Genomic DNA, 12,469 nt, shown 5'->3' with positions numbered 1-12,469 from the left:
GATTCTCTTGCAGTTAGGGTTCTGGAAGCAAATTAGGTTCCATCAATTGATGGCACTTGAACAAGGTTTGGAAGGCAGAATGGAGCAGGGGGATGGGGTTAGGGATCTTCTCACTGTATGCAAGGCCACGGAGATAAAGAGAACTTTTCTGCATCCATGATCCAGTGTCCAACCACTATCTTCATGGACATTAAGAAGTAGTTGCCCAGGGGATTGCTGGGTCGTATAGTAGTTCTATTTTTAGTTTTTTAAGGAACCTCCAGACTGTTCTCCATAGTGGCTGTACCAATTTACATTCCCACCAGCAGTGCAAGAGTGTTCCCTTTTCTCCACACCCTCTCCAGCATTTATTGTTTCTAGATTTTTTTGATGATGGCCATTCTGACCGGTATGAGATGATATCTCATTGTAGTTTTGATTTGCATTTCTCTAATGATTAATGATGTTGAGCATTCTTTCATGTGTTTGTTGGCAATCTGTATATCTTCTACCATACGACCCAGCAATCCCACTACTGGGCATATACCCTGAGAAACCCATAATTCAAAAAGAGTCATGTACTAAAATGTTCATTGCAGCTCTATTTACAATAGCCAGGACATGGAAGCAACCTAAGTGTCCTATAACAGATGAATGGATAAAGAAGATGTGGCACATATATACATTGGCATATTACTCAGCCATAAAAAGAAACAAAATTGAGTTATTTGTAGTGAGGTGGATGGACCTAGAGTCTGTCACACAGAGTGAAGTCAGAAGGAGAAAAACAAATACCATGTGCTAACACATATATATGGAATCTAAGGGGAAAAAATATCATGAAGAGCCTAGGGATAGGACGGGAATAAAGACACAGACCTACTAGAGCATGGACTTGAGGATATGGGGAGGGGGAAGGGTAAGCTGTGATGAAGTGAGAGAGTGGCATGGACATATGTACACTACCAAACGTAAAATAGATAGCTAGTGGGAAGCAGCCGCATAGCACAGGGAGATCAGCTCGTCGCTTTGTGACCACCTAGAGGTGTGGGATAGGGAGGGTGGGAGGGAGGGAGATGCAAGAGGGAGGAGATACGGGGATATATGTATACATATAGCTGATTCACTTTGTTGTAAAGCAGAAAGTAACACACCATTGTAAAGCAATTATACTCCAATAAAGATGTTAAAAAAAAAAAGTAGTTGCATCAGTGATGGCAGAGATGTCCTCCTCCCTGTGTCACAGTCCCAGTGTTATGATCTTGACACCAGTGGTTCTAGAGTCCTAGTGTTGGCCTCTTGACTCCTCACCTCTGGATGGTGGCCAGAGTAGCAGGTCCCCTGAAGACCCATTCAGTGGTCCTCTTCTGACAGTCATTTCTATAGACCTGGCCTGAAATCTGCTCATCCAGCCCTTCTACAATTTTCTAAGCACCAAATTCCTTGAAATAAACCTCATTCTGATTAAGATATCTAGAGTGGTTTCTGTTTCCTGCAAATGATCCCTGACTGATATACCTCCCCTTAGGAAAGGGAGTAGGGAACAAAATTCACTGGCACATCAACAACCAGGCTGACACTTCCGTTTTAGCATTCTCTTGTAAACTTCCTGAGGGCAGTCCTCGTGGTTCAGTCCTTGTGGAGCCCCCCTCCAGAGCTTCTTGTCATGCTTGATCACATGAAAAAGGCTCAAGTGTTTAAAATAGCACATCATTCACAATGAAGATAATATCTTCATTTGTGTGTCTTTACGTCCTCAAGGATCTATCCAGTGTTTTATTTATTTGACTAATGACAGTGTAATTTTTCCCCAACCTAAAAGCATCAACTAAATCCCTTGACTCTTATTTGACCTGGCCTCTGGAGCAGACCGAAAGGCAGACAAACTTTAGAAGCCTGAGAAGAGCAATTTCTCTTCCAGAATCCTCACTCCACCAACTAACATTGTACCCCAAAGAGACTGATTCTTTGACTTGGGTTTTTTCCCTGACAACATACAGATAGCGCAGTCATTGTGATAGTTGAGCCTGCAATCCAGAAGTGCCTTATTTGAGCTCATCCGAACCTGTCCTCAGAGCAGGTGTTGATGAGAAGGAAGCAGAGTAAACACGAGGGCGTGGCCAGCAGTACAAAGGAATGAGTGTGTGGCCTGGGAGGAGATTCCCTCCCTCCATTCTCTCAAGCCACCCCATAGAAAATTCGAGAAACATCATTTGAGGTGAATAATTAACTTTCTCTTACTATTATGAAGAGTGTGAATAAAAGCACCCTTAGAAACTTTGCTATTTGTCTTGCTTTATAACATACCCTAAGCAAAAAATGGTTTGCTTGCTCTATAGTTGCAATTTCAAGATTAGGCCTCTAACTCCTCCTTCTACTCAAATTGCTGCCCCCAAGTTCCTCCACTACAGAAATTCTGGAGCTGCCACTGTGACTTAGGGCATTAGAGAGCGGGGGACACCCTAGAAGGCGGAAGATAGCTGAGAATGGGGAAATGGGGACCCAGACAAAGTTGGATCTCCTTTGGAATTTGTGCCTAGAGGCAACACACATCATCTCTGTAACCTTCATCTTTGGCATGCTTCACCCCCAAAATAACTACATGAAAAAATCACTCCCTTCCTAAAACTTGCATCATGCTTTTTATTCCAATCTGAGTCATGGCAATGTTCTTTGAGTCATCTGTCAGAATGTAATCAAAGTTTCACAATGTCCTTCCTATGTGAATAGTTTCTGATTTCTCCCTTAAATTTTATTTTGGCATCAAAATATCCTTTGAAAACAATGACTCCAGGATCTCCTGCATTCCAAGGATCTCCACACAGTCTTTCAGTCCCTCCTGTGGCCTCCTTCTTCTCTTCGGGGGTCCCCCGGCAAGGTCACCAACTCCTTTTGTTCTTCCTTCTTCCCTTGCCTGTTGTGTCACTTTCCTGCCTCCTTTCTTTGCATTATTTTCTCCACTAAAATCTTCTTCCCCCTCTCAGCACTATTCCAATCCCTAGGGGACAGTGACATTCACTGGCTCGAAAGGGAAGACCCCAGGCTGAGAAGCAGGCAGACAGCTCAGGGCCCTACAACCTTGGACGAGTTCTTCAATGTCTCAGGGCCTCAGCTGTCTGTAAATTCAAATAGTTCTCAGTTCATATCCATACTTGGTTTAAACCACCTGGATAAAAATCCTACCACAGCATAGGCACATTCTACCCTTACATTGAAAGAATCCTACCATTACATGAAGAAGACTTCTTTGAAATTCACTTTCTAAATGTTCACCAATAGGACACTGGTAAAATAATAGTGCATTTATTTTTTAATATGAGGTGACTATGTACAGTGTCTAGAGAGTAAAGAAAGCAATTGGCAGAACACATCTAGTAGAATCCCTGTTTTAAAAAAAAATCTATGTTCTATGCTATGTGTTAGTAGTATGCTGTGTATTATATAGAAGTTTATATATGGTTAGAAAAAATATGAAAGAATATAGACCACATATAACAGTGGTTACTTTGGGGGGAGGAGAAAGTATAGGAAGTGAGGAGGGGAATTTCAACCTTTTCCTTCTATGCTTCTGAATTGTTTGAAATTTTTACCAATATTTCTTCAACAATTAAACCAATTTTGAATAATTTGGGGGAGGGCATCTTCTATAATCTGGATTAGAGCTTTATTGACATGCTTAAAATCTTATAAAATAAATGATCTTATAATAACATTTTCCTTTCATCCCCATTCATGAAATGTCATTCATTCTTAAAAAAAAAAAATTGAATGAATTATTTGACTGCTTTGGCTTGTGGAGAGGAAGAGCTGAGCTGATCCCAGTTTTGTGTTCTGCCCTCAGGTAGCAGTGCCCCTGCAAGTCTTCTGATTTTTCCTCACCTCAAACATCTCAATCACCCTAGCCAGCCACATATTGCCTCAAGACAGGAAATAGGCCTAAAGGCTGAAGGTGAAGCAGAGGTACTGAGTTTTCCTTTCCCTTGCTGGGTTCAAATGAAAGAGTGCCATTTTACACGATGAATTCATTACCCAGAGAATAGGCCCAATTTCTGCCTCATAGACTATAGCTTCTGTAGAATGATTTCACCAAGTTATTTATTTCAAACCTGTTAATATTTCCTGCCAAGCAATTTAGATGTCACATGAAGTTTACTTTGGTGGAGTTTTTACTTATGTCACCAAATGAAGTCATTTCTCTCCGAACCTTTTCAAATATGGAATTTCTATGAGCTTGTTTTGTTTGTAGCTAGTCATAGTGATGCATAGGTGATTAAAGCAGTGAGTTACACACATGTGTGCATACAACCTTCATTCACTACATCTTCCCAGGATAACCTGATACATCTTTGATAATAGATCCTTGCCTGCACCCAATGCCCCAGGGAGGAAACTAGTAAGAAAAACTTAGGAGTGTGATTTCCTCCTTCTTCCCTCACTCTGCCACCCAGCCTATTTTAAGACAGCTGTATGTAAACAGGCTTGTTGCCTGCATGACTCAGCCTCTGTTAATCACGGAGAACAGGAGTTTGTTTGGCAGGAGAATCAGTCACTGTCTCCAAGCTCCTATGCTTTATGGCTGGTATAGGATTCTTCTGCTAGGCGTGAAGATTCAATGAAAATTACATGTCAATCCTATGCATTTATGTGGAAATTGGGGATTATTTGTTCCATAACGTTAGTGCATTTCTTGAGGACAACGTCAACATTAAAACACTCAATATTTTAAAAAGCCTTTAACTATGAGATATCTTTACTTATGCATCTTCAGATTGCCACCATCTTTCTTCCTGAGGGCCCACTGTCCCAGCCTTAGAGAAGCCTGGGTCAGCTCTTACTGCCTGCTGCATTGCCTCCTCACTGGGTTCCCTGCTTCCCTCTGGCTCCACTAAGACCACTTCTCTCCATACAGTGCAGAACAATTGTTTTAAAAATGCAAGTCAGGCCCAATCTCAACCTGGTTTCAAACCCCTCACTGGCTTACCCTGTACATCCAATAAAACAGACCCTCCTTTTCATGCCCTGGGCCCAGCTCTCTCTCGACGTTGGCATTGGGCATTGCCCTCCCAGCACTCTAGCCATGCTGGTTTTCCAGCCTTCTGAGACCACACCAGGCTCCCCCTGGCCTCAGCGCTTTGCACTGCTCAAGGCACTGCCCCTGACTGACTTGCCAAAGTGGCCTCTTCTAATTAATTCTCCTTTACAGCTTCCTGTTAGTTTCTTTTAATACCTGTTATCCTCTGTATTTACTTGTTTATTGTCTTCTTCCCCCAGTGGATGAAAAGCTCCTGGTGGGGATGGACCATTAGAGCTTGCATTCTGAATGTTCAGGGGCCTGCCAAAGCCCGTAGAGGTCTGGGGAGCTGACAAAGATTCTTTACTTGACCAAACTTTAGTCAGGCTCCTGAACCTTCTCCTAGGCCCATCTGTGCACGTCCCTATAAAATCTAGCTTAACCAGAGCCCTGCTAAGTCAGTTTAACTAGAATTTTCCACCCATAAAATCTGATCACCCTTAACATCTAATCGGGTTCTTCACCCTCCACCATCTCTCAGGTGATATCTGATCACCCTGACCTATCTTCAGTAAGAATCCTATTAGGTTGATTTAGCCCAAAACCCCCTACTTCTGATGTTTCCTCCTAGGAACCTTCCATGCATGGGGCCTCACCCTGCTCTTTGGCTATGAATTCCCACTTGTCCAGGCTGTATTCAGAGTTGAGCCGAATCTCTCTTCCCCACTGTAACACCCCGATGCAGTGATCATCCTACACCTATCATGATGGTCCTGAAGAAAGTCTGTCTTTCCATCTTTAACCAGTGTCATTGAATTTTTTTTTCTTTAATGCAGCACAGGTTACAGACTCCTACCATATCATCATTGTGAGTCATCACTAGCAAAATTTGCCTTACAAACTCTTGTTAACATCAACTTTATTTTATTGAATGATTTGTCCACATTCGTCTAAATCTGTTAACTCTTTTCCAGTTAAAATACATAAGTAAAGCTTTTACCGCAACATCAAGGAAGTAGGATATAGAAGACAGCCAGCTTTGAGACAAAGTGTTGATAAGGTTCACTTTCCATCAGTGTGAGGGGTGCTATAGTCAATTTTTATGATGGGGTAAAGATCAGGGAACAGTTTGTTAAGACAGGATACAGAAGCATGACTCAGCTCTCCTAAATCAAATCTTTTCACAATGACTTCATTATTTATTTGAAACAATGGGAGTTCCAGGACCTTTGGCGCATCTGTACTCAAAAATAATCAGGAAAATATTTTAATCCTCTTTTAAAACTCTCTGTGTCAATGCTTCCTTCCATTCGTGTGCATAGTCAGTATGATCTCTTGTATGTGTTCACACAAATCAAAGTATTAAAACAACCAGAGTTTAAATCCTTTTGTTTTCAATATGCTTGTGAAGATTTAGTCACAGTCACAGGTAAGAGTTATTTGTTATTTTCTGGGAACTTGGATTCAAAATATAGAAAGTTAAGCATAAAGCTATTATAAGACATATTTTCACTGGCTACATATTTCCACAATTTTAAAACAAAGCAGCCATGATTGTTGCCACTGTCAAAATAGAAAGCTATTAAAGACAAGGGCCTGTTGTGAATCTCATATAACTAATCCATTGAATTGACACAGGTTTATTGAGCTTCTACTACGACCTTAAAAAGTGTAGATATGGTCCCTGCCTTCAAGAAGGGACCTCATTCCAGAAAACCCCTCAGTTCCAGACAAACCAGGATGGTTGATCCATCACCCTTGCGCTAGAAAAAGTGGAAATGGCTTTGGTGAACACCTAACAGCCACTGGACATTCGATAGGGCCTAATAAACAGCATCATTTATCCCCCACTCAACTTCTGAAACAATGAGCAATAATGTAAGAAAGACAAACAGGGATCAAAATAGTCACTGCTTTCACTGATAAGGATAGATCAGAACAAGGCTTTTATCTATGGGAGGGGCTCCCTGATACTGAACCCCAGAATGAGGTAGGCTTTTTCCACCTGGCCCAGGCAGTGCTGGACCTCTCCTTATGGGAAGCATGACTGGAGGAACAGAGGAGAAATCCCATTCTCCGTGAACAGGTCTACTGCCAAAAAGAAAAAGAAAAAGAAGTTGATATTGAACATCCAGTTTATTTTCCCCGAATTGACCAAGTGGAGAAGTCATTCCATTTTCCTAGGGAGTCAAGAGGAGGAGACTGTGAGTGAAAGGGAGAGTGAAAGAAAATCCGAGCTATTATGTTAAAGCGATCTTCCATCACAAAGAAGGAAATGCCAGCCAGGGGGAAAGCATTGCCATGTAGTGGCGGTAAACCATGAGGGTGTAACAGCATGACTCCAGAGTTGGGGGCACCCAGGATATCAACCAAGGAGAACACAAGGTGGCAGGACTAGAATAGTTTTGTACTTTAGTTGGAGAAAGATGCGTGAGCAGAAAAGCAGAAACTAGAACGTAGAAAATGGGATCTAGAACATAAGAAGCTGGATGTGTCTACCTTAGCAAACTCTTATCTCTGAAAGTGGGAGAGAGAGCTGTCAGGCCCTCCTAGACAGTGACATTATGGAGTCAATTTTTCTTGTTTTGTACCTCTAATAAAGTGTCCCTCCCCTACCACTGTAAATTAAAGAATCAGTATTCTGGTTTGTATGTATTCGTCTTTGTGACCTCGGTTAACAGACAGCATCCCAGAGAGGAGAGACCCTCCATCAGCATATTGGACAAATCAGGTTCCATGTCTGGAAGGCTGAAGATGACACCTTGGGCCATCATGAATTCCCACAGGGTAAACACCGCCTTCAAAGTCCCCATGACGGCCAGCCAGCCGCACTCTTAGAAGATGCCCTGCTGGACCATGTGAGACCAAACAACATTTCCTTTAAACTGATATTATTACAGGGTGCATGACTGCAAGAAAAGAAATTCCAATTCTAGACTAAAAGGAGATTATCAACAGCACAACTGCAGCCTGGAGGTAATGCTGTGGTGTGTGATGGGAAGTGGGGAGAAGGGAAAGGGAGGGGAACTGACATTCATGGGACACCTACCTTGTTGTACGAGGTACTGCATACTTATTTTATAAATTTATTTATTTATTTATTTATTTTGGGCTGTGTTGGGTCTCCATTTCTGTGCGAGGGCTTTCTCCAGTTCGGAGAGTGGGGGCCACTCTTCATCGCGGTGCATGGGGCAGAGCACGACTCCAGATGTGCAGGCTCAGTAGTTGTGGCTCACGGGCCCAGTTGCTCCGCGGCATGTGGGATCCTCCCAGACCAGGGTTCGAACCCGTGTCCCCTGCATTAGCAGGCGGATTCTCAACCACTGCGCCACCAGGGAAGCCCCTGCATACTTATTTTATTTTATTTTATTTTATTTTTTGTGGTACGTGGGCCTCTCACTGTTGTGGCCTCTCCCATTGCGGAGTGCAGGCTCCGGACGCGCAGGCTCAGCGGCCATGGCTCACGGGCCCAGCCGCTCTGCGGCATGTGGGATCTTCCCGGACCGGGGCACGAACCCGTGTCCCCTGCATCGGCAGGCGGATTCTCGACCACTGCGCCACCAGGGAAGCCCCATGCATACTTATTTTAAATAAGAAGAATAACCAGAGAACAGGCTTGAGAAGGGTAAGTAAATTGACCAGAGTTAGCCAACTAGTAGCTCGGAGGGATGGTATTCAACCCCAGGCCTGGCTAGTTTGAAGAGTAATAATAGTAACAAGAGGAGATAATTTGTATAAAAATAAGTATAAAAGTGCCTTTGTAATAAGACTTAGAAATTAGAAGGCACAGTTACCTAAGAGAGACACTCTCCTCAAGTTCTTTTTCAAGCATCCAATAGATGTATGCTGTTTGGAATTACTTTTCAGTCCTGTGTGAAGGGAAAAAGATAATAAGCTCAATGAGAAGCTATGGGATTAAAAGAGTGTATGTAGCATCTTTCCTGCCCCTGCCCCTGCCCCTGCCCCGGACCCAAGGCGTATTTAAACAAGCGGTACACAGGAATGCTTGGAGATGCAACGGAGACTCAGCATATGTATGAATTTTTCTTGCTTTTGTGGAATTTTGCTCTTGGATTTTGTAAACAGGTTAAATTCCAAATTAAAATTGCCACACTGCTGCTTGTTAAATATTCACTTCTTATAAATAAATAGGTGCATTATTTACAAAAGGGAAGATTCAATATTTACATTGCTTTTTTAAAGCGCCCCTGGCTGGAGCATGTCACCAGAACCTTCCTCCATGGAGAGGGAATGAGATGAAATGAGGCTTCTTTGGTGCAGATTCTGAGAACAGGGGCTTAGCCTGCACTTGGAAGCCACCTTTGGTTAATGCCAAACTCCAGGCTGCACCCACATTTGGACCTGTGACTCTCCTTGTTCCTGTCCTGTGGGGCGCGGCAAAGCGTTGCCGCAAAGCAGGGTAGAAAAAGCTGAGTCATCCATCCTGTAGCCAGTGCGCATGCGTTGAGATATGCTAACAAGGTTTTAGAGCAGTAACCAGTCCGAAGGCGACGTGTAATTATGCCTTCGATATGAACCAATCAGAGACTTGCACAGTATCCCGAATCTTATATAGGCAGCTGCCGTTACGGCTGCGGGGTCTTCCTTCCATCTTTCTCTAACCAAGCTGTACTCCAATAAAGTGTGATACGAGAAGAATCTAGCGTGTGGCGACTGTTATTCTGCTGGTCAGACGCAGCTCGCCATAAGTGGTGCCGAAACCCGGGAATCGTTGCACCTCGCATGGAGGACCGATTCAGAACTCGACACACGGAGTGAACCGTCGGAGTGAACCGTCGGTGAGTAGTCCAGTCAGGTAAATTTTCGCTTTCACTTTTGTTCCTTTTGTTGTCCTCGCGTTCTTCCTTTGTGTGTTGTCGGCGTGGCCGAGTGCGCACCCCTGGTCGGTAAACAGTTCGAGTGTTCTCCAGCTGCTTTCAGTAGGAAACGGCAGTATGGGGAATAGCTCATCTGCCGAAACTGCCATTGAGTTTCATGAACCCATTCAAGCCTTATTGAGAGATCGGGGACTTAAGCTGTCACAGAAAGCCATAAGCAAGTTATTACAAGATATTGATGGCGCTGCACCCTGGTTTGCAGTGTCTGGCAGCTTGACTGTTCCATCATGGGAAAAACTCGGAAGAGATCTAACTGAGCACAGTAAGCTGGGAGAGCTTTCTCGGTGCACCCTCCCGTTGTGGAGGTTGATACACTCGTGTCTCAAGGGGGGAGGATGTGAGGATATAATTCAAAGGGGACGCAAGGCTCTTAGTATGTGTCAAGATAGTGCGTCAGAAGGCGAAAATGTAGGGACTACTGTAAATAGGCCTAAAAATCCAAGAAGAAGAAAAGAAAAACAAGCAGAAAAACAAGGGCCGGCGCCAAGATTGTATCCGCTCTTAGATGAGTTTAAAGCTTTACATTTATCTCAGGAAGAATTGAATCCCAAAGAAGAGGCAGCTTTAGAAGAGGCAGCTGCAGAGTATGAACGGGGACAGTATGGGAGTTCCCCGTGTGCTCGTCCGCCATTATATGCCCCCGCTGCGGCACGAGCTTCCGCGCTTGTATCACTTGCCTTATTTACTATAAATTTTTTGAATGTGCATGATGATGATAAAACTGCTGCAGAGCGTCATGTGGCATTGACTCATAAAGAATATAGTACAGTGATGTGGAAAGATGTGTTATCCAACCAATGGAAAGGCCCGGATCGCGTTATTGCTCGATCCAGGGGATCTCTTTGTGTCTCTCCACAGGATCAGGACCCGATTTGGGTGCCGTCAAGACTGACACGGAGCGTGGAAGAGAAACTCGAAAGGGATGCCGAGTGTCGCACGGATGATGCAACAATGGATGATCATGCACTCAATAAAAGCAGAGTGATCGGAAGATTCCTAGCGGGAAATTGGTCCCGAGAGGCGGAACGGATGATACTGAAACGGAAGATTCAAATATTGCGGCTTAATGCTACCAAACTGGAGCCAGTTACTTTCGGGGACTTTACCTCTTGGCTCTCCTCTGCTTTCTCCTTTTTCAAAGAGTGGGTGGGAGTAGCTACGTTTGCAGCCTGCTGCCTGTTTGGGATTGTGCTATGTCTCTGGTTGGTCTGTCGAATTCGTGTCCGAGCGCGTCGAGATAAGGTTCTGCTCACTCAGGCGCTTTTGGCTATCGGTGAAGGTGATTCCCCTGCTGCCTGGCTCTCTGCCCTGAATAATCCCAGATGACTGCCCTTGCACGGAGAGGCCTTGCTGCCATTGCACCTCCATAGGGAGCTCTGTTTTAGGTCTCGACAGCCCTTGCACCCTGCCGCCCTATGATGGCATTGCACGCAGGAGGGTGTCGTAGATGTGCCATCGACAGCCCTTGCACCCTGCCGCCCTATGATGGCATTGCACGCAGGAGGGTGTCATGGATGTGCCAGTGGAAAACTGCCGTTGAACCGTGAGCACACCATGGTGTGAGCATGTGTACCGGCAAAACTTCACTGTGCTATAGTAAATAAATAAGGGGGAGATGTGGGGCGCGGCAAAGCGTTGCCGCAAAGCAGGGTAGAAAAAGCTGAGTCATCCATCCTGTAGCCAGTGCGCATGCGTTGAGATATGCTAACAAGGTTTTAGAGCAGTAACCAGTCCGAAGGCGACGTGTAATTATGCCTTCGATATGAACCAATCAGAGACTTGCACAGTATCCCGAATCTTATATAGGCAGCACCGTTACGGCTGCGGGGTCTTCCTTCCATCTTTCTCTAACCAAGCTGTACTCCAATAAAGTGTGATACGAGAAGAATCTAGCGTGTGGCGACTGTTATTCTGCTGGTCAGACGCAGCTCGCCATACTGTCCCTCATCAGTGTGCCTCTAGTGGGCATCTGGCCACTTAGGCTAGAGTCACCTGGGATGAATTATCAAAATGGATCAGCATTAAAATTTGGCAGGGGGGTATACATCTCAGGGTTGAGAATCACTGCTTTAACCAAGGCAGCGCCTAATAGGAAAGCTGCCTCAAGCCTCACCCTTGACTCATTCAGAGTTCAGACTTTGTCTTGTGAGCATTGGGAAGGCACCAAAGGGGTTAGAGCAGAGAAAAGACGTGATCACATTTTGAATGGTAACAGATCAGTCCAGTCCTAGTATGGAGAAGAGACTGCTAGGACTAAGGAGACCTGCCATAAAGCTGTGGTCCAGGTGAGGAAGGGCTCTGAGCAGTGGTAGAACAGTGGCAGTGGATGGTTTTGAGAGGCACCCGGGACTGGAATTGACAGAGCCTGGAGACTCATTGGATGGAGGGTGGGGAGGTCAGCAGGGGATGGAAAGAAAGAAATTAAAGATAAACTTACTGTGTTTCGAGTGGCATGCACTAACATGAGCGCCACATATTATTGTAGAACTCCAGTTATAACCCAGATGCTCTGATACTTACAAATTTTCAAATATAGCATACTTTGACTTGTATAAGATCAATTAAGTGACAGGGCTTTGTT

General features: G+C 44.3%; 1 protein-coding gene across 1 annotated transcript in view; it reads left to right on the top strand.

Moving 5' to 3' along the window:
* The window catches only part of ZNF366 (zinc finger protein 366), a 404,084-nt gene extending 396,271 nt beyond the window's left edge, over positions 1-7,813 (top strand). Inside the window, exon 14 of the mRNA XM_067031125.1 lies at positions 7,672-7,813. Coding sequence (XP_066887226.1) covers positions 7,672-7,742 — 71 coding nt within the window. The 3' untranslated portion in view covers positions 7,743-7,813. The remainder of the gene's footprint in view (positions 1-7,671) is intronic.
* Positions 7,814-12,469: the final 4,656 nt, after the last annotated feature.

The sequence above is a fragment of the Kogia breviceps genome, chromosome 4, assembly GCF_026419965.1.
Source record: "Kogia breviceps isolate mKogBre1 chromosome 4, mKogBre1 haplotype 1, whole genome shotgun sequence".
In the NCBI taxonomy this organism is placed as follows: Eukaryota; Metazoa; Chordata; class Mammalia; order Artiodactyla; family Physeteridae; genus Kogia; species Kogia breviceps.
This window is presented reverse-complemented; position numbering and strand designations above follow the sequence as displayed.